General features: G+C 36.9%; 2 protein-coding genes across 8 annotated transcripts in view; one reads left to right on the top strand and one right to left on the bottom strand.

Moving 5' to 3' along the window:
• The window catches only part of CAMKMT (calmodulin-lysine N-methyltransferase), a 194,692-nt gene extending 182,480 nt beyond the window's left edge, over nt 1–12,212 (bottom strand). For both annotated transcript variants that reach the window (XM_010706776.4, XM_031552384.2), the window contains exons 1-2: nt 12,084–12,212; nt 7,954–8,120 (exon numbers count right to left, since the gene is read on the bottom strand). In XM_010706776.4, the coding sequence (XP_010705078.2) occupies nt 7,954–8,120; nt 12,084–12,182 (266 nt within the window). In that variant the 5' untranslated portion in view covers nt 12,183–12,212. The remainder of the gene's footprint in view (nt 1–7,953; nt 8,121–12,083) is intronic.
• A 257-nt stretch (nt 12,213–12,469) lies between these two features.
• Nucleotides 12,470–27,044, top strand: part of PREPL (prolyl endopeptidase like) — a 33,870-nt gene continuing 19,295 nt past the window's right edge. For 3 of the 6 annotated variants that reach the window (XM_085219355.1, XM_085219354.1, XM_003203902.5), the window contains exons 1-14: nt 12,470–12,606; nt 13,518–13,747; nt 14,553–14,750; nt 15,261–15,327; nt 15,877–16,080; nt 17,227–17,350; nt 19,518–19,734; nt 20,700–20,885; nt 22,340–22,543; nt 23,274–23,449; nt 24,808–25,024; nt 25,155–25,304; nt 26,085–26,211; nt 26,593–26,675. In XM_085219355.1, coding sequence (XP_085075481.1) covers nt 13,547–13,747; nt 14,553–14,750; nt 15,261–15,327; nt 15,877–16,080; nt 17,227–17,350; nt 19,518–19,734; nt 20,700–20,885; nt 22,340–22,543; nt 23,274–23,449; nt 24,808–25,024; nt 25,155–25,304; nt 26,085–26,211; nt 26,593–26,675 — 2,154 coding nt within the window. In that variant the 5' untranslated portion in view covers nt 12,470–12,606; nt 13,518–13,546. Of the gene's footprint in view, nt 12,607–13,517; nt 13,748–14,552; nt 14,751–15,260; nt 15,328–15,876; nt 16,081–17,226; nt 17,351–19,517; nt 19,735–20,699; nt 20,886–22,339; nt 22,544–23,273; nt 23,450–24,807; nt 25,025–25,154; nt 25,305–26,084; nt 26,212–26,568; nt 26,676–27,044 lie in introns of all 6 variants that reach the window. The other 3 variants (XM_085219351.1, XM_085219353.1, XR_792445.4) reach the window with 2 other exon arrangements.

Here is a 27,044-nt window from a genome sequence, read left to right as displayed (position 1 = left end):
CATCAAATTTGAACATGAATTTCTTTAAGAATCTTCCTGTGTTAAATGTCAAGCTAACTAGACTCACAAAACATGAACTGTGTGTGTATATATATTTGTTAACTACTTTGAGCTAATTTAGGCTCAAAAGAAAAAAAAAAAAGGAAACCTTTCACTCTAAAATAATTAGATCACACAGTTCCTCCACAAATGCATAAAAAATTCTAAAAATAATTCGCAAGGTAGCAAAATGCAAAAATGCAGTCTTTTAAAGTTTCTAATACAATTTCCAGGGGTGTTTGTGATCGTACTAATTTTGAACAATTAACAGAATAAAAAAGCTTCAGCATTTACAAAATTAGTGTTCATTCTCTCAGCTTTTTTTTTCTTGACAGAACACTACTGTAAAGATAGAAGAAAAATCTTTTCAAAGATATGAAACTGTATTTTTAGTTTCAAAAGATATTTGTAGCGTAATATTTGTAGTTAAACATTAATTTCTGAGAAGTACCAAACACCAACTGGACTAATTCTTAAAAAAAGAAAAAAGAAAAAGGGATAAGAGAAACTGAAATAAGGTCACAAATAGGGACAAGAAAATGTCTGAAAGACATTAAAAGCATCCTTCAACTGAACATCAAAGCTTTCCTTCTAGCTACATTAAAAAAATATATATATATTGGTTGCATTAGAGGGTGGAAGCCTACAAGTATTTTGATGGATCTCCTACACTAAAAATTTACTTTCTCTTCTTTTGTTCTTTGACAAGTTTGGTTTCAGTCAGATTGGGCAACTGATCCAACAGTTAATCCAAATGAAGTCATAGAAAAATGACCAGGATTGGTAGTTCTGCTGACTCCTAGCATCCTAACTGTATAACCATGTGTATTCGTGACAAACTCAGGGTCTCCCAGATAGTTGTGAATGTCTTTTCTCTGAACACCTATAAGACTACAGGGAAAAGAAGATGCAGAGATAACAAAAACAAAACAAAATAACTAATCTTTGTTTGATTTAATCCTCAAACAAGAAATTTATTTATGGACTATGAATGCATAGGTATCAAAAAAATCAAGGAGATTTATCATAAAAAAATCTCCAAGTTCAGCAAGCAGAGGAAAGGATGAACAATTTAGCACTCTAGTACCAGTATTTTAACAGAACACTATGAAGAGAGAAAAATGGAAGTGGAATGTCCTGGACTAGAAAACAACATAATTTGTATCTCCAGGGTCAAAAGGGAGACAAAAAGCAAAATGGAAAACTGATACAATAATAGCACTGTCCTTAAGTTACCACCAAACCAAATTTCAGGCTGTTTCCAAAATAGTGATTTTAAACTGAGATTACATCTGCTTTACAAGTAAGGTAAAATTCCATGATGGATGTCTGCCCACTTCTACTGTTTCCAAGTTTATCCTGAATTTTTGAAAATATTCTATTAATTTTTAATTTTATTTTATTTATTTATTTTTTTTTTAAATCAAGAAATGAGTTTCATCCACAGTTACTTTTTTTATATGTTCAGCTTCTGTTAAGGATCAGCTCTTCCTCTGATGACAGTTTTCCATGATTAAAATCGATATACACCCGAATTTCAAACATATTCTAGCATTTCATACTCAATAGCCAAAAGGTTATAACATCAAAGTACAAACACAACACACCCTAAATTTTGCTGTCTTAGCCAGTGGTGGCATTTTACATTGAACACTGAGTCTCTTTCTCTCATTTGCTGTCTGGGTACCTTTTTTTTGCTTTTACAAATACCATTCATGACAAGCACATATGTGACCCATAATTAAATGATGAGAAATATACAGTTTTGCAATAAAGGACATCCTCTTCCTTCTCTGTTCCAGTTCACACTCATCCTGAAACTGGTCAGGGTTTAACATCTGCTTCCTTTAGTCTGATCAGCTCATGAAACCTTCACTGAACAAAAGCAAAGAGCAAGCTCAACCACCTAAAATGAGAGGAGTAGCCATTATCTCAAGAGTCACCCGGATAACAAAGCCACTCTCACTTATTCTGGAAATGACATCTCAGGTTTTACACATATTGCCATTATGGACAAATGTAAGACTACTCCAAGTCAGTAACAAGACTATCACACATGGAACTTGTAGCCTAAAAGTCCTATTTATCTGTAAACACAGATATTCCATAAACCTGAAGCCTGCCATCAATATCACACTACTCAGTGCCATTCTTAAAAAAACACCGTTTCTAACTTGAGATCCACAGCTCTACACTGCTCTACCCCAGCAGTTCTGTAAGTGTTGCCCCTTCTCGGCCCCAATCCATCAGCTGATCTTCCATTACCTAGCTCAAGAAAATAAATAAATAAAAATGTGATGCAATATTATGGAAGTCAAGAAAAGAAATCACAGGAGTTGGTAGTTAAATCTCAATCCCAAAACTCCCATGAATTCCCACAGGCATCCCAAATATAGAAAGACATAAGTATTGAGTATATGAGTACTGGAATACGCTACAGATGTTGCCCAGTGCAAGCAAAAATAGTCAAAGCTATGATTGCTGAGATCAACATAGAAATCACTTCATATGAGCATTTGTAAGCAACATGGACAAAGGATTTCAGCTTAGCATGGTTAACCTGATCTATGGCATTCTTATTACAAGTCTTCAAGGTACAGCATGCAAAAATTTCTATGGCTGAGACAGTAAGTTACAGGAGGCAAAATGAAGAACAATAGATCAATTTAATTAATGTTTCTCCTATTACAAAGAAAAAAAACTTACTTTCAACTATGAACAATCAACTTTGAATGTATAAAGTCATACAGGGAAAGAGACATAAGTATTAATATATATTAATATTTCTTCCTCTTCAGTTCAGGAAGAGTTGTAGGCAGTAAACTGAAGATGATAATTCAGTAGCTTCCACTATTAAGGCATACTTTCCATCAATCATTATGAAACTAAACTAAGTTCCATTTCTTGCTTTATATTACCCTTCAAGAGAATGAGGAAAGCAATACCATACTTAAACAAAATGACAAAAATTAAGTTAAGCTATATATACATATAATGCTTGGGAGTATGTAGGAGAAACGACACATCACCATGTGTTGTTAACCTAGATACAAAATAAAGCTACAGTATTTGAGGAAAATGCAAGATAGAATAAGAGCAAGACAGCTGCTGCTAAGGGGACTTTAAAACAAAGACCACAGTGTCACCATCAGTTGTCACATCACTCCAGTGAGAACCTCAGAGTTACCTATAAACTCTGTTATCTGATCACAAAATCACAAGGTTGGAAAGGACCTACAAGATCATCTAGTCCAACCGTCTCCCATCACCATCACTACCACAGCTAGAGAACCATATCTCGTAGCTCCTCATCCAGATAGATTAGATGCTTTTTCTGGGACAGAATATAGAAAAACACCACAAACTTCTCTTTCACTTCAGTTTAAGATCTCAGCTTAATACAGTAAGAAATCAGAACAACAGCTTTTTTAGCTACAAATTCTTTTTACAGACATACAACTCTTGGACAATATGATACCATTTTAGTTCAGTGCTGCCAAATCACTTCTTAGCTTTTTTCCTCAATTCCCTCCTCCTGAGCCTAAGTATTTATGCTTCCAAATTCATATGTTGTCTCTTAGCATGCAATAATTTGAATAAGCAAGATTGTTATATCCTCACAAACTAGCCACAATACGTAGGCAATATTCCTTCACATCTGCTTTCTTTCAACTCATGTCTAGACCTAAAAAAATAAAAAAATAAAAAAAATAAAAAATCCCCTAAGCATTAGAATTTCAAAATGTTATTAGCAGAAATACCCTACAGGAATATCCAATGGAATTCAATCCTAAACCATCTTCTAACATTTCACCTGCCATGAACAAATAGCAAGTCTCTCATTTCTAAACCAAAGATCTAGAATAATCTCATAATTTCTTCCATATTTTTGCCATATTCAGAATAAAGGTACAACACTTGGCAAAGAACACTTTATACTCTCTACAAAGATTTAAACCTACCTGTAAGCTGCTGGCATTCTTCCTTTCAGTTCAGCATTTCTGTATTTGAAACACCAAACTACTGATAGATGGAAGATACTTTACCACAAAAATAACTTGCTTTTCCCTTTAACTGCTTAAGATGAGCCTACAATTTTAAACTAAATCTATATCCTGAAAATGTAATGACATTGATGACTCACTTTTTAGCTTCAATTAAAAGAAGAAACAAAATAATTTTCATATCTAAAAGACAGACAGCATTGCCACAGGGAGATACTACATCATTATGATCCATAACGACTTCCAGAGGCCTCTACAGCTCTGTGATTCTGTGTAATTCCATGTATGTGGATACATCATTAAGACAAGGATGTAGCGTGTAGATGCAACTAAGACATTACCAAACAAGTCTCACCTAATCAGCAGAGGTTCTGAATCACAGGACATTTTTTTTAGTAGTGAAAAATAGTGTCAAAATGAAAAGTACTCATCAGATACTCCTTTCATACCCCAAAACTATCATGAAGCATTTTAGTACTAAGAACACCTAAACCCTAAAAAACCACCTTCCATCAGATGCCATAAATCCACATTTCATTAAACAATCTCTAGTATGCTAAACTAGACAGGTCATTTGGATTTTTTTTTTTAATTATTTTTTGAAAGTGCAATTTGCCTTAAATGAGGTTATTCTGGCATCCTATTTTGAAAGATTTCTTATGAAAAAATGATTCTAAAAAATGAATGACTGACAGAAAAGCATTTGCATAGGTTCTTCCCCTCCAAATGCAAACCCAGCCTGAATTTGGCTAGAAAAATGGCAGTTAATAAAAACAAGCCGCTTTGAGAAAATCAGAAAATCATGTACACAACTGGAGCTCCTACTGAAGCTTTTATTTGCCTAACAAACTTGTCCCCTGGTCCCTGTAGAACAGTAATTCCAGCTAGGTCATAGCATATCTGAATACACAATTTGATCTGTTTTGATAGCCCTTGAACTGATATAGGTTGACCTTTAGACTTTTTGCCAAAAGCCACTATCAACCTTATGAACTTTCTAAAGTATCTAGCCTTGTCAAGATATTAGTTGACAACAGTTCCAACATACAACATAAGCAATGAGCTATCCCGAAAAGATGTTAATACATAAGGAAAACATATAGATGAAAATTCAAAGGCACTTTTTTGTCAGAGAAAGATGTTGCTACGAAAAGTCCCTCCTACTAGAGCACACAGTTCTAATTTTCCTGGAAGATGTTCTTATTGTTAATAATATGTTAATAACGTGTTTCTGTATCTAGTTCAAACCGTTTCTATTAATGAAAATGATAAATAACATTTTGCCAACAGGAGGAGAAAAATGAAAGACTTAAGTCTCAAGTTTCTAAAGACATGCTCAGTTCTCAAAAATTCAAGAAAACTAACTCCAAGACTTATCTTCTAGACACCCAAGTTTCAGCTAGGAGAACTGTTAACGTGCTGTGTATGCTGAATTGTTAAAGCTTACCACCTTAAAATACTGCTTCTGCAAATGTAGGAAAGAAAATTTGACACAGACACAATTAACTGGATTTCAGTGCAGCTATTTATACTTTGACAAAGCACACAGCAAAGGAAAAAAAGGAGAAATTCTTCACCGACCTTCGATATTTTAAAATAGTAAATATATGCTGTCCGTTGTTACTGGTTCAACAAAGAAATGCAAAAGTACATAATTCCTGATCATTGTTCTTAAGTGATCACCCTGATTACTATTTACAGCAATCATCAAGCGTTCTCTAGGGGAAAAAAAAAAAAAAAAAAAAACAATATGAGGGGAAAAAAGAAATCCTCACCAGGAGACAGTTTTCCTATCACTTTCAATACATGTTTTTCGAATTCAAATGGGAGCTTGCTTCAGCACAGAAACTGTATGTTTCTATTAGCAAAGCTCAGACAAACATAAAAGATAAAAATAAAATCCCTATGCTCAGTAATGTAGTATACAGTGATTGTCAATAATTAAGCCACGCATTAACAAATATGACCGTAATCCAATAATTTGAGCTGTGTCCCACTATCAACAAAGCTACCCTTAGCCAAATAAAAAATACAAAGATGACATGGTGTAACACGATGGAAAGTACAGCAACAACAGCAGAATAGCAAAGTCCTAAGCTTCAACAAGGCAGAACCCGTTCAAATGCAACAGCTATGAGCACACAAACAAAAGAATCCGCTTACCTTTGGAAGGCCTCGGGCACACAGGAATCTCCACTGAGATACCTCTACCTCCATTGCCAACCCTTAAAATGAGGTCTGAGATGGTGGTGGATCCTGCCTCCACTCCTTCCAGCACACTGGTGCATTACATGCACCTGAGCTCCTCTGGGTTGGCCCTGCCTTCCCAACAGGTGTTCAATCATTGCTTCAAGCTGTGACTTAGCATCTCCACTACGCATGGGAAATGATGGAAACATAAGAACTCAAACACCATGCGACAGCAAGATCAGCCTGACATCCGCTTTGCTTTTGCAGTACCAGCACAGCTGAACTTTAACTTGTGCCATACCTTAAAATTCTTCTAAATAGTCAATCAAGTGACACCAAGTGCTGCAAATCACAGTAGTCAACTAAGGAGGCTGAATGAAAAAGTAAAAGACAGCAGTCTAAAGGACTTGCTCAGACAAATTCTATCTAACATTTCCTATTGTCAGTGTGTTTCTGAAGACATACAACCAGGGAGCAGAGACACTGCATAAAGAGGTTAGGTAGATCGTAAGCACCTGGCAGAATCCCTCGCATTACTCAACAGCTCACTGGAAAAGTCCATATGCAGAACCATCCATGCTTCTATCATAGTCTTTCAAATTGAAAGGTTATCTTCTGAAAACTTCTACTTTCTGTAAGCTTAAGTATGGGAAAAAAAGCAGTGTTAAAGCTTTGTAAAGTCTTAAATAATTTCATACATGACTTCACACTTTGCTGCAGATTTAAGACAATCTGCTTGGAGTTGCTTTGTTTGTTTTGAATGTTTTTGTTCATAACTTTGCAAAAATGTCAGAGTTAAGAGTGGTCATTTGTTTTTGTTAGATCTTAGTTTCTAAGACTGACTCTTACTGATGGTCCTAGTTAAACAAAAAGTGTATTACAGAATTTCTGTGAATCAGATTCTCCAGATGTTACATTTTGCGCAGAACACAAAGTCTGACACACTCAGCAGGCTTAATTAGAGGCTGCAGAACAAGTTTTGATTCAGGGATGCTTAAGTTAATGTTGCAGTGATAGCTGTTGAGGCAAAACCAAGTTATAGGTATGCATAAAATCGTGGAAAAACAAGAAAGAAAAAACACAGTAATGAATGGACAGAGCTATAAACTTTTCTGTTTTGCTACTGAGAACTTACTAACAATTCTTTCAGATTGTGTTGTTTATCTTTTGTTTTATCTACTCTGATATAAAACCTGTTCTTCCATTAGAAATTAACCCTTTCTGTAGGAAGAGGAATTCTTATATTCTCTTGTTTTACCAGTTGGTTTCCAAATTATCACTGAGTTTCACAGGAATCAAGAAAATTCAATAAAGTACAGATCACTAACAAAAAGCCTTCAGAACTTGATGAATAACATCACATCCCCAAAATTTTGATTAAAATTACAAGTAAATTTGTTCAGTTTTTACCTTCTTTTTACATAATGAGAAAGTCAAAACAGAAAGCCACTAGAAGTACTAAACAAATGCTTGTCTTTGCATTCTGTCATAAGTACAATCATCAGTATATATTTCAAACTCAGGCACTTAACTGAGAGGTACTGAAAAGAAAATCAAAACAACCACCACCACAGACAACCTGTTTACAGTAATGAACAACTACAGATAGCATCTAACAATTTATTTGTAAACTACGTCCTATTTATACAGAACACTGCAAGAATGAGAATAAGTTTTATGCTCTGTGCAATATCTTAGGAAGTACTTAAATGATGATTACCTTACGGACACACTATACTCAGGATAAAAGATGCTTTTATACTGAACCCAGATTCCAGTTTCCTCTTCAGTATTCTGGCCATCTACTGAAAAGAGATTGAACGACGTGAATCTTCTCACAGACACTTGTTGGAGATGCACATTTTTCAAGTGCTTTTTCTTCAGAACCTTTGAAATGAAGAACAAATTAAATATTAAGAAAAAAACTTTTCAAGAAAAGAACAAATACTATAAGGCAAGAATGGAATCAACCACAACAGCTATGTTGCTAGCTAATAGCTATGAATAACTAGTCCAAGCATATCAAGCCTGTGAAAAATATTCACTATAGAAGTCAAGAGAATGGATTATGAATGTATTATGCCTCAAGAACTCTAAAGCAAATGTATTGTGTTCTCAAATAAAGTTGCTTTTTAAGCTCTGCCTCCAGCAAACCTATGCCAGAATTAGAGAGGCAGATTGAGTTCTCTCCTGCTCTTGAATCACCACAACAGAAGTCTGACAGACCAACCAGGGCTCTCACCATGCAATTTCAGTCCCAATCTCTGTCCCGTGAATGAAATGAGAAAGCATAGACATCTTCCATGGAATTTAAATGACAGCCCCAAAACATGATCCTCAGGTGCCCTATGCTGTGTTTTTGCCAGGTAAACTTACTAGCTCAGAAGTCTGCTGTGACACTTTTGCACAGCTGCTGACAAATTTGCCCCAGTTGAGCAATTTGCTGCCTGTAACAGTCTCCAGACTTTGAGATACTACAACTACATATTCCATATCATTGGCCAACCTTTGCATAAGCCTCAAATACACTGACAGCACCAAGTCCAGCACTAAGAAGCCAAAGAATTCAAAGCAATAGCATAGGCAGAGAATGTGGCCACTTAAATTTTTTGTAATAGCTACAAGAATTGAAATATTTGCTCAGGAAAGGGACAACGCGAGCCCACTGTCCTGCATAGTGTGCTGCACTCAACTCTGTTTTCCAGGAGTGTGTTACCAACTCCTCCATATGGGAATGCCTGTGCCCAGCTTGCTCAAGCTGTATCACCATGACAAAGACAACTCTAGCATTTTCATGCCACACATAAAGGGTAATTCTTCAGGTCAGCAATGTGGAAGGAGAAGAGAGAAGTCCTGGATGTAAGTTCTTTCTCTTAACAATGGACAAAAAAATGTAAATAATCACCACAACAGTTTTAAAATCAAGGTGCGTAAGCACTCCACAATGATGAAAAAAATGGAGCAGAAAATAAACTCATCACTAGAGATGAATAGAGCTGCATGAGATAGCTCTATTGAGTAGGAGCACACTGCAATTTTCATGTTTTTGCCAACTAGAGCTAAATCTGAAGTCAAACAAGAAGCAGCTCTCCAGAAATGGAAGCTTTGCATACTGAATGCGTACAAGAAAATAACGGGTCAGTGATTTTTGCTGCACCCAACCTTTGTCGACCGTGCTTTAACTGGAAATGCACTCAGATCTAGCAGCCTTACAATTTGGTGCCATGACCTATTATTTTGCAGAATACTTGGAAGTACTACATACAGGAGCAGAACAATTGTATTTGCTATGCTGTTAGTTTCTAATAGCAGGTCTGATGCATCAGGCTTATTGCTTTTGGATCTTTTTTTCATCAGCAGGGCTCAGCATATGAAAGACACAGGCATTCTTATCAAAATATTAAAAATGTCTGTGTGTTGTCCATGCCATTTCTTCTGCTCATGTTATACATGAGAAAAATACAAACACAAAGAAAATCACGAAACTATCAAAAAGGGAGAACTGAATTAAAAGACAACCAGAATATAATATAATAGCAGTATGTCTTGAAATGAAACACCTTGACAACTAAAGAAATCCACCAAGACCTGATTTTTAGAAAAAATGTTGATTGGAGGCTTTCTTAAAGCAAAAGCAAGACATTACTAACAGGAAAAAAAAAATCCAGCAGTGACATTTTTCTGGTTTTTGTTGTTGTTGTTGTTTTTGCCGTTGTTCTAGAGAGATATCTTCTACCTACTCTGTAAAATACATTCTCTTGATTAGTAGAAAATCTGATGAGTATTTGAGCACTCAAAAGAACATTTTTCCCTCAGCCTCAAACTAGAATTATGTAGTCCAAGATTAGAAAATTATAACAGCAGGTCAAATCTTTTAAAAATCTAAATATAACTGAGAAAGCAGTGCACAAGGGAAGAATATGTTGCATTATTTATATTTAACTCTGCATTTTCACATTAGGATCAAAGTATTTTTTTCTTAGTCAGCTCTTAAAAGCATCACAATTTTTGTTACAGTCTACAAAAATAGCCTGCTGTTCTGCATAATCCACCACCACCACAAAAAAAAAAAACAAAACAAAAAACCCAAACAACAGAATGTAACAAACCTACTTAAACTTCTAATACTATTTCAAAAACTTTGAAAAATGGTCCTCTCTAATTTCATGGTGCCCTTTCAGTGAACTTGAATCTTCCAAATTTCCTGCATGCTGTCATTCTAAATGGACATCTCCCAGAGACCTACAAAACCAGCAGCCTGGACACATCTCCAGGTTTTTGCAATGTATGTGGGCTTCAGCTCAGCACTAGTGCTGAGGATGCTGACTGCATCTGTACCAACATCTCCACTGCTGCAGGACAACTCAGTGACTGCAATGAAACTTAACTCAGAGGCAGGAATGAGCTCAATTATCACCTGCAAGCTTCAGACTCAAAAGAAATCAAACCCAATAACCCTGCAGATTTGTTCAAGTAGTCCACTGCTGCTTATTTCATTGTAAGAGCTCTGGTCAACTTGCTTGTTGTAAACCTATGTAGTCCAATGGACATACAGTACTTCCAAAAGGCAATAAATAAATAAATAAAAGCAAGAACTACCTGCTAACAGGCTCCTGGACAACTCTCTCAGACATATGCTCTGATTTTTGGGTGGTCCTGTGTGGAGACAGGAGATAGACTTGATCCTTATCAGTCCATTCCAACTGGGAGTATTCTATGATCTTACATGGCATCCAGAGGAGGGCCTCAAAAATGATCCAAGGAATGGAACACCTCCCTACAAGGTCAGGCTGAGAGAACTGGGGCTGATCAGCCTGGAGAAGAGAAGGCTCTGGGGAGATTCATGAGTGGCATTTCAGTATCTAAAGGGGGGCTATAAGAAAGAATGGGACGGACTTTCTAGCAGGGTCTGTTGCATTAAGACACAGGAAAAGTTTAAAACTAAGAGGAGGGATTTAGAGTATAAGGTTATAAGGAAGAAGTTATTTACTTCTTCCTTAGGCAGAAGTAAGGCAATGAGGCACAGGAACACGTTGACCTGAGAGTGGTAGATGTTCCATCCCTGGAGACACTCAGGGTCAGGCTAGGGGAAGCTCTGAGCAATGTGACGTAGCTATAGGTGTCCCTGCTTATTGCAGGGGAGTTGAACTAGGTAGCCTTTAAGGGTCCCTTCCAACACAAACGATTCAACGATTCTGTATCATAATCAAAACATGAAAAAACAAAACAAAACAAAAAAACACCATCCATCATTCTTAATCAAAAGACAAGACATTAAAAAAGAAAAAAAGCCAGACAGAATCACCAGTCTGCCTTCTGTTCCAGATTCTGGATTTCCACAGATCTCAATTAATGTCCCTTGGTACTTTATCACAATGTTAAGAACACATTAGGACTCCCTATAGAGACAATTACTTGAAGTTCACTAGATTTCTTGCACCTGATTGTTTATAGCCTGGCTGCACCAAAAGCCAAATTCAGAGCTGGTGCAGTGCAAACTCCACTCAGATGTATGGCACTGATTTGATCTTTCGTATGCACACAAAAGTTTCATCCTAATAAGCTACAGCATAAGCTGGAACCATTCCATCCCTAAATATTAGCAGTAGGATTATACGCTCCTCCTTCTTACAAATTGTTTCTTTACCCAACAGCTCCATCCTGCCGCAAACAATCTACAAACTCGAGACTAACAAAAACATGGAAAAAACCCAGGACCACAGGCATTACACGGAGCTGAGCGCAGAAAACACCCACACCCCTCCCTTGAGAATGGAAGCCGTTCCCTCCGAGCCCCGCTCCGCCCGCCGCCCCGCCACGACCCCTAACCCGCCCGCGGGCTCCCCCTACCTGTCCGAGCAGCCGCCAGCGGGCTCTCGCCGCTCCCGCACCGCTCCCTCCGCACCTATCTGCAGCGGGGCAGCGCGGGGAGCCGGCAGCCTCTGCCATGCTGGAGTGCCTGGGGTTGAGGCAATGAGGGAGCGCGGAGCGGCGGCCCTGCAGTGCTGGGACCAGCCGGGCTAGAGCTTGGGAGAGAGGAAGCAGGACGCCATCTTTGTTAATGGCAGCAGCACGTTGCCTGAGGGCGCGGCGCGTCTACTGTACTGCGCGCGGTTCTGTAGGGGTGAGGGTGCGCCTCAAAGCGGGGCTTCCGTGGGTTCAGAACCCCGCAGTGTGAAACGCGGATGACTAAAACAAGCGGCACGCAGAGACTGACGACGGCCGTGCTCGACAGCAGCGACTGGCTGAAGCGCTCCGCCGCCATCTTTGCTACGGGCAGTGCTGTGGGGAAACCGGAGCGGCTCGAGCCCGCTGCCATCTTAGCCCGGCCGGAGGGAGAGCTGCCCGGGCTGGGCACGGCTGTGCTGCCGCGGTGAGGGATGGAGCTGGCGGGGTGGGGCCGGCTTTTCTGGCCTTCGGCGGGGGGGTGAGAGGGAACGGGGCTGAGAACTGTGGAACACGTGGGGTATCCTCCGTTCCAGGGTTACAGGCGCAGTGGTGTTTGTCTCCTTGCCGATAAGAGGCCCTCCTGAAAGTGATTCTGTTGTTATAACAAACTTTTAAAGCAGAAAAGAACCAACTTCCCGAAAGCAGCATTTAGTCGCATGCATAGTTACATCTTCTTTGCTCTTTGCTGATAATTTCAGCAGAGCTAAACTCCCAGCTGCTGGGACCCAAGTGTTGGAAGGAACTCTTAAAGACTACTTAGTCCAACTGTCCTGCACTGAACAGGAGCACAAACAGCTGGATCAGGTTGCTAAGAGCCCCCCAGTCTTGAATGTCTCCAGGGATGGGGCATCCATCACCTCTCTGCACAGCCTGTTCCAGTGCCTCACTGCCCTCGCTGTAAAAAAAAACTTCTTCCTTATGTCCTCTTTTAGTTTGAAACTGTTTCCCTGTGTCCTGTCACAACAGGCTCTGCCAAGGAGTCTGTCCCCTTCTTTCTTATAGCCCTCCTTTAAATACTGAAAGACTGCTGTTGTGTCTCCTTGGTGCCTTCTCTTTCTAAAGTTGAGCAGCCCCAGCTTTCTCAGCCTGTCCTTGTAGGAACGTGTCCCATCCTTTGGATCATTTTTGTGGTCCTTCTCTGGACACTCTCTTAGAGGCAGGTTAATATGCAAGCTCAGTTGCATGTATCACTTGGTATTAAGCACCTTCAGTTTTACTGCTCTCATCTTATTTACCTAATGATCTTTGAAAGATGAAGCTGTATCTTCAGGTTATGTCATGCATATTTCACACAGTGCAAGTGATCAAGGAGCTTGGGATTTTCATAAATTTCAGGTTGACTGTCAAGACGGGATTTGAATATCATGTGTTGGACTGCAAAATCTTTTGTCCGGGGGCTGAGCTTCAGTGTTAAATACTGTCCTAAGGGTAATCATCTTCGAGCACTATGTCTTTGTACTACAATAAAACCGAACAAATGCCACATCCTGGACTGGCCAAGAAGTCCATGCAACAGCACTGTGCCACCTGGAAGAATCCTGTCATGGAGGTTATTTTCCTGCAAGGTATGCAGTTTATGTAAAGGCAATGTCAACAACTGTCTTGATGCATCTGTTAAGGAAGCCAACTGTGTTTTTCAGAAGTAGAAGAAATATGTTCTTCCTAAAGGGCTTAAAGAAGGAGAATATAGGCTAGGGCTTCTGTTATGTTCAAAGATGCATATTTTTCTTCAAATTCCTATACTGTGTTGATGTCAATCCGCATTTGCGTTGCTTTTTCTGCTGTAACAATTTGTAAACAATAACAATAAAGGGGGGGAAACAAGTATTTTCTGGAAAGATTCAGAGTGTCAGGAGAAAACATAGGATTATGTGGATAAATGTTTCAAGGAAAGTAGTTGAACCTCTTGATGTATGAGAAACTGTGGCTACGTGTATGCACTGGCCATTCTGTACCAGGATTACAAACGCTGGGCTACAGCACTGGTTTCAGGAGTCAATCATGTGGTCTTTGCCTGTTTGGTTTGGAGCAAATGTTCACATTGTCACTGAGATTCTCTACTAACCTCCCAAGTCTTTCTAGTGTACAGGTGTACTGTAATTTCTCCAAATGAAAGGGAATCATCATGAGCTTCATAAGTGTCCTGTGAAACCTCCCAAAGAGTTGTGGATGCTAAAAATTTACATAGGTGCAGAGAGGGATTATACATGTACTGGAAAGAGACTTTTAAAGTCATATTCATACTCTTGTAGTAATGCAAATTGATTTGTCAGCTTGTAGCTCAGGAAATGTCATTATTGTCTCAGTACATTCACACTGAAGTATAGAATGCTGGTTTGTAGCCATTGTTTTTTTTTCCTTATTCAACAGGAGGGGACAAAAATCCATTGTAAAAGGGGAAAAATCACGTCCATAACAGCATCAGAGCTTTTGTACAAAGATCTTCTGAAATCAGAGCAAGAAAACTGGAATAAAATTTCAAGAAGTTATAAAGCTATGACAAAAAGAATAAAGGAAAAAATAGAAGAACTGTACAACAAGTATACACTCCATTTGGAAAGCCCAAGGGTGAGTGACAAAAAATACAAACTTTTTTTTGTCACCGAATACGAAGAACAAGCAGCAAAGCCATTCCTGTTATAAAATGCTGTTTCACTAGTTATTTTGCTGTGGTAATTTCAAGTGTTGAAGTTTTTAATAATTGTGGATAGCAACAACACAAATTAAGAATAGCTCATACCTAGTATAATAGTATATTTGACTTTAATTTCACCATAGTCAGACACAAATGAAGATCACACAATCCTCTGCTAACTAATGAAAAATAAGACTACAAGGAGCAAGTGCAGGTGATCTGAACCATTCACTAAGTTTAGAGCAGGTACAGGTAGCTTAAGTACCCTAACTTTAAAATAACCTTTCTGATGCATGTAATTCCTTCTTCCGCCTATTCAATATTAAATATGTGCTGTATTCTATCATTTACATACTGTTCTGCTGGACAGAACACTGAATATCAGGATTCTAAGGAGATAATCTATAGGTTAAATGGAAAAATGTTTGTTTTGCATTGAACAGATAAGATTTGGAGGAAACGTTTACTTTGAGGAGAATGGTTACATATTTTGTTCAAAAGCAGATGATGGTAAGGGATTTCTCTTCTTGTTACAGTCGTTTAAAATGTTGTGCATACATAATTAATACACTTTTTAATATTAAAGCATATTTGCTGTTTATTAAAATATTTTAAGTTTTTTATAATGTTATTTAACAATAGATGAGTAATTCTAGAATCCCGAATCTGAAAACATGGGGTAAAAAGAGTAAAGGAATGGTGAATTCTGAAGCTGGGGCAAGTTTCTGGAAAGGAACTGAGAATCAACCTCTCAGAGCCCCAACTTAAAATGCTAAAAAAGGTCAAGTACCTCGAGAGATTATAAAGAAAACATAAAATAAACAAAAAATACCCAAAAGCTACACTTCAAAATTTAAAGCAGACCAGATGCTATTGCATGTGTAATTTTATTTTTACACAGTGCATTTGCAGATATCTCATGAAAGAAATCCTTGGTTTCAGCAGTATTGTAAGTGTACTTATTAAATACTAGTATAAAAAAACCTGTTCATTTTGACACACCTCAACTACAGGATTTTTTTTTTTTCATTTTTTTTTACACTTGTTAAAATGCAACAGATAAAGGAAATGTTCGCATTTTATTCAGCACTGAAGATATGGGCTTTTCTGGTGCCTTTATTCAACGGATCAGGATTTCACCAGATGAGAGGTACCTGGCTACCAGCTTAAAAAGTGAAAATTCTGAAGAGGCAACCTGTGTTATTATGAAACTTGGTGATGTTCCCATTGTGGAAGAAGTAATTCCAAATGTGTTTAGTTTTGGTAAGTTGTTTATAAATATCCTATGATTCACATCAACTTCCAGTACAACATTGCTTTTAGTCTACAAATAATGGTGATAGTACTTAAAAAAAAAAAAAAAAGCAAGTTTTTTTAGTTTAAATCCTCATAGCTGTTGAACAGTTTCTTATTTGAGAGATGTATTCTCCTACACTGTAAAATTACAAGTTATTTGATACGAATGAGTGACTCCTTTCATGATACAAGTTTTCCTTTATTATAAAAGCAAGCATTTGTATGTTTGAACACTTTTGCACATCATTCTTCTTATTGAATTCAACATGCTTCTTTAAAAATTTACTGACATAACTATTTGCAATATAAGGATCTTTTTAATGGGAAGTTGTAGGTATTATACCTCTGCAGCTTCAACTGAAGTCACTGATAGCTGTAAGCACTCTTCTGAGAAGCATATAAGTGCTCAGTACAGCTAAGTGTACAGGATGTGATCATAATTCAGAACTTAATGAAAACAATCATGACTTCAGTCAATTCTTTCAGCACAGATAATGGAGTTTTACATTGCTGTTACAAATACATAGAATTAAACCTAAACGAATGGGATTCTTTTTAATAGCATATTAAAGAAGAGAGCAAAAATAGCTCAGTAGAGCGCATACAATGTTCCACATCTTGTATTTCATACTATATTGCTAGATGTCATCGAGGATACATAGTTTAGTAAGCAGTTTGCCTCAGCAGGACAAGAATTTAAAACACTGGGAAAAAATGCCTATTTAAAAACATTAAGGAAAGTCAGAACTTAATGCCATGTTTGCATAGTAGAAGCTTGTAATGTCTGCCACACAGTAGGCCTGCTAGAAACTTGCTCATTTTTTTCAATTTACCTTAATCAAACTTCCATACATTTCAGAAGTCATCTCACTGTTGCCTGTGTAGGTGTGTCAGATTATGGCAGACAGAGTACAAAAAATGGCTATTACCCATTTCATAAATTTATCCAGATGTAATTGCTGTACCTAGTGGTCTCTAAGCACAGGAAAGAGAATTAGGTTATACAGTCACTTGTGATTTCAACACTTTGTCCAATGTTCATGGAGCTCCATTTTCTCTCAGTAATAGTATATACACTGTTCCAAGTTTTATATGCATTTCTTTTCTTTCTAGAATGGGCTACAAATGATGTTCTGTATTACACGAGTCAGAAGAACCTTAAATGTCAGAATGTGTTCTTGACCACTTTCACTAATCAGAAATATACCAAGTTAGTTTATACAGAACAAGATGCAAGGTAATAATCACCTAAAATACAGTAAGTCTTTAACATATTCTCTAGTATTCAATATGTAGACTCTAACTGGTTTTGAAACAAATTCTTCCATATCACATTTCAAACGGTAGAAGGCATTTTTAAGTTCTATTTTGCTGTCTGGGAATGTATTTTCCTCTCCTCTTGATATGTGATCAGCAGCGATTTAACTTTTCTGTTACCTCACGAGTTCAGCTGAGTTTATAAATGTCAAGGTCAGTCTCAGGTCAGGGTGTCCTTTAATGAACGCGTGACAGTTTCATACAGAGTAAACCAGACTGTGGGTTTCATTTTGTTTTCTCTGCTATTGATGTCTGATACAACTTTTTAAAAAACATTGAAGTTCAGGCTAATCCTTGCTCTGGGTAATGGATGAGCAAAATCATTACAGCATTCACAGAGAGAGAACTATTGTTGACTGAATACCCTCTCAATAACCTTTCTTTAAGCAGTGGTTTAGGGAGACAAGAAGGCTCTTGCTGAATTGAGAGCAGAACTGCTTTTTAAACCATGTAGCACTAAAATGATAGATTTGTACAGCATGCCATAAATATTTGTGATTATTCTTACTTCAAGTTACATACTCAGTAAGGAAATACCCTTTATACTAATAAATGGAAAAAAAAGTCTGCAGATGAGATGGAGCAGATAAGATCTGTATGTTCTATCTGTAGCTGATACATACTTTTGTAAAATCAAACTGCACTGACCTGACGTGTCCCCACAGGGAAACTGTTGGCATAATTCTGAAGGTCACAGTCATTACAGTTAATCTACTAGAAACTTACTCTAAAGGTTCATGTGCTAGTGCAGCTCATGACTGAACACAGTTGTTCATAGGAGATGGCACGGCATTCTTTTTCATTGCCATAGAGAAGTTGTTCTACATACCGCCAACTCTTTTACTTGCAGTCAAATATTTTTTTAGAAACTGAAGGTATCTTGACTTCCTTATTAAAAAAAAAAAAAGCTACAAGGAAAAAAAAGTGATATGAAGGTCAGAGTCCTTGGGGAGAAGTGTAACCTGCATTTCAGCTTAACTCTCTTAGAGTTAAGGTCAACAGAGCCAAACTGTTAGAATCTATACTGAATGCAGTGGCACACTCTTGCTGAATTTCAGTGGATTAGAGGCAGAAAACTGATTACTTGTGGACTTTAGGAGGATACAGACAGTGGGAGTTCTAAAAATGTCAAGATGGTGCAATTAGACAAAACAACTGTACCAAAAAAAAAATTGGAATTCCTACACCTGCAAATAATTAAAGGCAGTGAAAAATGCTATCCAAGGCTTCCTTTATTTCACCAGTCAAATATTTTCAAGTCTAGAAGGTTCATTATTGCTGTCAGTGCAGAATACATTACTCAACCCTGCAATTTCTTTTAAAGACAACTAGTTTTAGAGATTCAAAATGGCAAAGAAACTCCTATGCCCCAAGATTTGACTTATCAATTAATTACCATGACTCATTTAGAAACTTGAAACTGACTCACAGCCTGAACCTGTCCAATATTAGCATCCAAACACTGCTGAATATTTTCTGTTCCTAGATTTTACAAGCATTTAAAATCAATGGAGTTCCAGAAACATTTTCCCATTTTCCAGCTGTGTCACTTCAACACTGTCCATCCTGTCTTATAAAGGCCTGTGTTTTTTTTTTTTTTTCCTTTAAGCTTTTTTAATTTTCTTACATCAGTAGCACTTGGACTTTTTAATTATTTACCCTTATAGTATGATAGTTCCTACTTTTTTATTGCAATTTCCACATGTTACTCATTAATTTTATTAACTTCAACTATTCTTCAGATTTTTTTAAAATAGGGCTACTATATTTAAAAAAATCTGTTTTGCATGAATTTTAAAGCCCATGTAAGACCTTCCAATCTGAATGATTCAAAAATTTGGATACATTTGGACAACAACTGAACTGCTTTCCTTGAAGAGTTCAGGTTCCATATACCAAACTGTGGGTTTTGAATGCTGGGATAAATGTAGCAAAAGTGGGTTTGGGAATCAAGTAGTCTGAAACCTCTCCAGCCTACTTACAGGCTCGCTGTTTCTTACATTGTAATTGGAAGCCCATTATTCTGAATTAATTGTATTTTCTGAATATTAGTCAGGTTTAAGCTTTGCTAAAATTATTTCTTACAGATTTTTTGTGGACATATACTGCACAAAAGACAGACGTTTCCTCACTATCAATAGCAACAGCAAGACAACCTCAGAAGTTTGGCTGATTGACTGCAGACATCCTTTTAAGTTACCTGTTCTTGTACAAGCCCGAACAAAAGGGGTCATTTATCATGTTGAGCACAGAAACAATGACTTATATATTCTTACTTCATATGGAGAACCTGCAGAATATAAGGTAGTCTTAAGCAATAATTAGAGTCATAGGATTCATTCCGATGCTTGTCATTCAGATGCTTGTTGCAGACCACAGAAATAGTAAAGCTAGATTTTAATTCTGTGCTTCACAGCTTACTAAAATAATTAAGAGAATTACACAGAGTTGCATGGATTTAAAGACTGACAGTAGTATGTGGAATCTTGCCTATAGCATGCTGATTTGACTCAGCTTCTTTGGAAAAGCACACTCATTTCTTGGCATAAACGGCCCCATTTCCCCTTTATTATAATTTGATTTCAGTCTATATAACCAAACAGCTTGCAGTTCTACTGGGCACAGTGAAGGCATTTGATATTTGACGTGACTTTTGCAAATCACTTTAGATACAAATTTTTCCATAAATTTGTTTCTCTCAGTATCAGTTTTTCTAATCACATCCAGATATCTTCAGAGGCAGCCTTACTTTGATAGCTAAAAGTACAGCACTTATTGGGAGAGAGCATCTTGTCCTGATGTAGTGCTGAGCCTCAAACATAGAAAGACGACCTACTGTCAACACAGTATACATCTGAATTGCTCTTGTGCCAAATCAAGAATGTACATTGTAGTCATTCAAATGTCACAATCTTTTATTTTTTAAACATTTCCCTACCCCTAACTAAGGAAAAAAGAATAAAGTACGCTCAGCTTGCTTTGAACAGTTACACTGCTTCTAAAACCCAACCTAGTTGTCTTAAAGGAACACAATACAATTGCAAATAGAGTTGTAAAATCTAATTGCCATCTGTCACACAGATCTCTCTTGCTATCAATATGTAGGCAGTTACTGAATTGTTCTCCATTTTGCCCAGGTAAAGGGAATTTAAAACCTTCCAGTTTCAGTCATCAACAATCTTTTGTAATTAAAATGTTGAGTGACATCACCTGTATGTCTGTACCTCTAACTTATAACTCTTATTTTATCTTGTATTTTGTTCTTATAGTTGATGAAGGCTTCAGTAGCTTCCACTGGCATGGAGAGCTGGCAGTTAGTTTATGCACTGGAAGAGAAAACCAAGCTAATAGACTTGGAGATGTTCCGTGATCACTGTGTTATGTTCCTGCAGAAAGCTGGTTGTCTGTACTTAAATGTGATTGCTTTTGTTTCACATTCAGTTCAATCAATACAGGTATGTTTTAGCTTGGCTCAAGCAACGTACTTTTTCTAGCACTATTTCTTTTTAATATAGCATTACAAAACAAAAGATAAATTCCAAAAGTAGAAGTGGTTTGGAAACTAATAGTGACAAATACATCATTATGATTAATTATATTACCTGTGGATGTTCTTCATTATTTCATTTGCTGGCTTACTGTAGCAGTTATGAAGTTAAAGAGCAGCTATAGTACAAGTCAGTTCTTTCCTCGACTTGCTACCATCAAACTCTTTACAATACAGTTGATTTCTAATGTAAAATAAGCCTTGATTCCCTAAACACTGTATTTTTACCAGGCTGATTTTGTGGCTACATTCACCAGCCAATGTAAGGAGCTAAGCATAGCCCTCCCTGATTAAAGGCTAGAACATGCAAAAGACAAATATGGTCACTGACCCTAAATAAATGGGAAAATTTAGCATTGCTGTGCAATTTGTGTCAAGTATTTCTTCATTTCTCTAGATGTTGCAAAATACTGGTGGAATACAAATAAAGTGTCTCCATTCAAAACCACAGCTTCTAGAGACCATTTAGCTGAAATATTTAATTGATTTGTTTGCCTGAGAAGTATTATCTGAAGAACTTACAAGTTTATTCCAACAAGCTTCCAAGGCTGCATTCTATAAAACTGCTACAGAGAAAAGGTTTTCAGCAAAGTACATTGTATGGTCTCTGAAACCTTTCATTTTTGAAAATAGTTTTAGTTTATTTATTCAGAGAGGGTCTGCAGTTATTCTGGAGAACTTTGACTTTAGTGCCATTTCAGAAATCTCTCACAAACTAACTCGAGCAAGCAATGGCCTGGCAGAGGGTTTGACTATGTTCCTGCTGCTCACAAAGAATGAATCTTGATTTCTTTTATTCTTAGTGGAGTTAAAAATCTCAAATATAATAGCAGTAAGTGTCTGAGGGTAAATGTGCCAGGAAAAGGTTTTGTTCTTCACAATGGCTGGCACTAAGAACAAAGTTAAGAGGCAGGGGTTTTTGGTGGCTTAGCATTACTGAGCTAACTCACAGCAAAAGCATAACAACTGACATGGACTTGGCTGTGCAATATGTTCAAGCAGGAGTGGAAATCAGAGAGGAAATGGGATCTAAAAATTAAAAACAGTGCAGAATCATTTCAAATGTTTTATTCAAAAAAAAAATCTGTACAAATACCCATTTTAAACTGGATTTTAATTTAGATTTATTTTTCTGTTTTATCTCGTTATTGGATTTTATCCAGTAGCCTCAAGTGAAAAGTTTACCAAAGTCTTTCACTTTCTGACCGTTCTATTATTGAATGGAAAAGAAATACAGCTTGTGCTACATTCAAGCTGCAGATAATTAGCTTGCTATTCAAAATCTTTTCCTCTGAAGGACACACTAGGCAGAACTTAAAGAAGCAGAGTAAGGGTCTCTCTTGAAATGCTCTGTTTTCTCAGCTACCTACATGGGCCTGTGCCTTTGAATTGGAACCTCATCCTGAACACGCCAGCAGCACTTGTTATTTTCAGCTCACCTCCCCAGTACACCCCCCTAGGCGTTTTGCATATTCATTTAAAGAAAATAATCTCATTGAACAAGCTGCAGAAGAGGTACCAATTATTATGAATTGTCACGCTACACGTTTACTAGCTAAAAGCAAGGTAAGACTTTTCAGTCCTTTTCCCATTCCCTTTATTCTTCCCTTCCTCCCCACCCATTTGTAGAAAATGCATTTGGCAGGGAATAGAGATTAAAAATGTAAAAGAGCAGTTGGTGCTGCACTTACCAGTGGGCGTTTTCTCCAGTGCTATAGAGAAGAAAAAGAAAGTCGTGATGAGGTTTTTTTCATTGATCTGGGTATGCTAGAGGAGATAACAGTACGTGATCAGTCAAGAAGCTCAGCACAGCATAACTCAGACTCACTAATGGATGTATGGTATCGTGTTAGCTATGATAGATGAGAAAAATGTCAGCTGCTGAAAAGGACACCCCACAACCATCTACACAGCACAGATCAAGAAAAGAAAGTTTTAACAGCCTGAGTTTAAAAAAAAATGGTGATGTTAATAAAGAGTTTGTGCTGCAGTAAGTGGTAAACTATTTTGTTAATAATAGATATTCTCAGTGTTAAAGGGAGAAGGAAGACTTGGGTGCTTTGGTAGTTTAAAAACTCCTCAGGTGTTGCACTTAAATGAATTTTATACTCTGCATCTATAAGCCTACACAGCAGAGGTTCAGTCTCTTGCTTTATTTTTCAAGAGTGCTTTGTACAATCTAAGTGAAAAAAAATTACTGTAATCAAAAAACACATTTTAAAATAAATAATTGAAGTTTTCATTGCCATGTGTCATTGAGATTTCTGAAATGTCTGAAATACTCCTTCATTTCCAGGATGAAACTTTGGTGCCAATTACAGTTTTTCATAATATGAATTCTAAAGAGCTACACAGGAAACCACTTCTGGTTCATGTATATGGAGCTTATGGCATAGATTTGAACATGAGCTTTAGAGAAGAGAAGCTGATGTTAATTGAAGAGGGCTGGATATTAGCATATTGCCACGTTAGGTAAGTCAAATATAAAATGGAATTAATATTTTCATTTTGTGGGATATTCTGATATTTGTTGATCTACAGCTGAAGAGGTACAGAAATGTTCCTTCCCCCCCGTTTAGTTCTAATTCATGGTTTTCACTTCCACCTCTTTTTAGAATTCACAAAAGTCCCTTTTAAAACAAAAAATAAATTTTCCTCTGGGGAAAAAAAAAAAAATCTACTTTCAAGACCATATACTGTGTTCATGTTCGTAAGTCAAGATTTGATTATGTATTACATTTTAATATTTTGAAGTCACATTATTTTTCACCTCTTCTTTGCCCAAAAAACCCAAAACCTGTTGACATGTTCAAATGGCAGTGATAAGCCACCTGCTTTCCTGAGGGCACTGTGTACTAATGCTAAGTCTATGCCTTCTGAAAATCATTTGCCTTTCTACAACTAAACATTTAACCTGCCTCTGTGTTTTTCTACTTACTAAATCCTGTCCCCAGTTTAGCTACAAACCTATTAGTTTCATAAAAACTGGTCATACAACAGACTACATTGGAGGCACAATTCAGTGGGTGAGGGAAGACTGTCACTTCAGGAATAGAGGAGCATTGTTTGAAATACCAGTTCCAAAACAAATTCAACATACAAATATATACAGTCTACTAATAAAATGGCAAGCATTGTGCAGTTCTTCCTCCCATCCTTGCAAATGTCTTATGATGCAAATCAATCCTAAACAGTATCAATGAAAAATTTTGGCAGACTAATCTTTTGATTGATTTTAAACTTAAACCTGGAATAAAGACATTTTAGGTGGATTAGAACCAGAATTGTGGTTGTATGGAAAAGGAGACAAGTAAATTTAGTCTTAAAATTTTATAAACAGTAAAAAATACTACATTTCCTCTCATCTTTGAACTCAAACTAGAAAAAAAATGAACCTTACTGACAGTCTCAAATCTTATGCTGCACAAAAGAATTTGAGCATCTTGGCAGAGCTGAGAAATAGCCTTTTAATGTTAATAATAAATCAGGTGATAGTGATATAAAAATGGAAAATGTTTCAGTTACCATTACCATTTTAATAGTTTCCTATAAAAAGATTATATCAGTGTTTGATTTTGTATTGACTACTCTGACATTGCTGATAGCATTTTCACCAGTCATCGTATGAGGATTTTTTTTTTTGCTTGTACATAGTGTGTTTTAGCTGCAAGGGGAGGAGTGGGGAGTGGGTAAAGGCAGGAAGAAAGGGAAGTTAATTGGGAAGAAAGTATGATTTAGCAATTCTGTGGCTGCTGCTGTCTTTTATTATCTGAAGATTTACTTGCAACATTTTTCAAACAGACTCCAACTTGAATTGTTTTAAATTCCAGGGGTGGAGGAGAGCTAGGCCTCAGGTGGCACAAAGATGGATGTCAGCATAACAAACTCAAAGGTCTCCATGACCTTAAGGCTTGCATCATGCTGCTGCATGAACTAGGATTTTCTCAGCCAAAATATACAGCACTAACAGCTGCCAGTGCTGGAGGAGTTCTTGCGGGAGCCATTTGCAACAGCGATCCAGAACTTATCAGAGCCATGGTTTTACAGGTGAGCTGCTGCAGATCCTTCATCATAGCATTTAGCTGTATTCTGTTTTGCTTTTGTTTTTACCAGTTTCAGAAATTGAAAATTCCAATTCAAAATTGACCTTCTTTTTTTTCTTTTTAATAATTTTAAGGCACCTTTTGTAGATGTTCTAAATACAATGATGAAAACTCATCTCCCACTGTCAATTGAAGAACAAGAAGAATGGGGAAATCCGTTAGCAGATGAAAAATGTATGAAGTACATCAAAAACTACTGTCCTTATCACAATATTAAGCCACAGGTAAAACTACTGTAGTATTCCACACAGGAGGGGTAGTAAAATGTAGACTTCATAGGAAAATAACTGTAAAGAAAAAGATAACTTTATAAAAATATAAATCTGTTTTACTCTTTCATTGCTTTATAACCCAACATTTTAAAACTTTGCTGCTACTTTGTGTTAACTTCATGTTAAAATGAATCATTAACACAATCAGTAACTATTTCAGTATTTCCTTTGTTTTACTGGGTTATCCAGACTTCACTGCAGTATGAAGATGGTACTTTCCACTGATTAAATACCATCCGAGGCAAACACTGAAATGGAAAAGAAGCTTTATGGCTTTGATACTGCTATCTCAGATGAAAGCTTTAGTTTGAATAATGTTAGCTGTGTTTCATAGCTAATAGATCTTACCATATTAAAAATACTCTTGCATATAAAAATTACAAAAGTAAATCTCAAGTACTGCTCTGTTAAAGATGTACCATTCCATGATTATTATTCCTTTTTTGTGTAATCATCAGCACGCAGACGTTTCACACCTTTAGCAGTAGGGAGAGGATGGTTTTTGATTACCTTTTGCATCCTCTAATATTGATTTGTCATTTTTAAGATCAAAATGCTTTTTTTCAGCTAGTGATACAAGATGCTTTTTCAAGAAGAGTAATTATGTAATAGACACATTTTAGATAAACCATAAAAAGTAGAACTCCTGGATATAGAGAGAAAAATGTACTTACTCATTTCAATAGATCATCAGCTGTCAAGTATCTAACTGGTTTTGGTTTTTAATTTCAGTGCTATCCTTCAGTTTTTATCACAGCATATGAAAATGATCAACGAGTACCACTACCAGGAATTCTACGGTATGTTCAGAAACTTAGGAAAGCTACACTAGATCACGCCAGCAGAACAGGAAAGAAAGGTAAAATAAGAATAACACAGCTATATGGACTTGACTGAAGCAGACTAGTCATGTAATTAAATACTAGACATTGACTCTTTCTTAAATGCTTCATTTGTTCAATACAATCCAGTAGCTCTCTTTTGCTCAGAATGAGAAAGCACACCTTTCCAAAGAAAGAACATAGACTTTGGATGCATGAACGTTTTTCAAATAGTCAGTTAATAGAAATACAAATAGTTCATCCAGCAAAACCCTCCATGATTTATTTATTTATTTTTAAGAAACATCAGAATTTTTCTTAGAAGGTAGAATAATTATCTACCCCTAAACAACTTGCATCGCCCACTTACCTTTCTTTGTTCATTCAATGTCAAGTGATCAGTAGCTTCACTGTTCCAGGAAACTGGATCCCTAATATCGTCTTAGACATCCAGGCAAGTGGCAGTCATTGTGACTCATCCTGGGAAGATTCACTGAAGGAGGTATGTTCCCTTCATTGTACACTTGCACAACACTGTGGGGAGGTATCCCTCAACTGATATTTAAACCTTAGCAACTGATGCAGTCACTGAAGGCATGTTTTAAACATTAAAAACAAAATAGAAACAAACAAAAAAAACTGCTGAAATTAAGGTTGTTCTTGCATTTATATATGCAAAGGAGACATTGACAGCTACATTATTGAACCTGATCGTGCTTTAAACCTCAAGGCAGTATTAAACTCCCACCGTGACGTGCCAGGAGCTTTGAATGAAAGGCTCTAAGTTGTGTAAAATATTGTTCCAGCACAAAAAGTCTTGCACTGTAGAGAATTAAGACCTTATTTATTTTCATCTTCCTCATAAAGTATA

The sequence above is a fragment of the Meleagris gallopavo genome, chromosome 2, assembly GCF_905368555.1.
Source record: "Meleagris gallopavo chromosome 2, MGAL_WU_HG_1.1, whole genome shotgun sequence".
NCBI lineage: Eukaryota > Metazoa > Chordata > Aves > Galliformes > Phasianidae > Meleagris > Meleagris gallopavo.
This window is presented reverse-complemented; position numbering and strand designations above follow the sequence as displayed.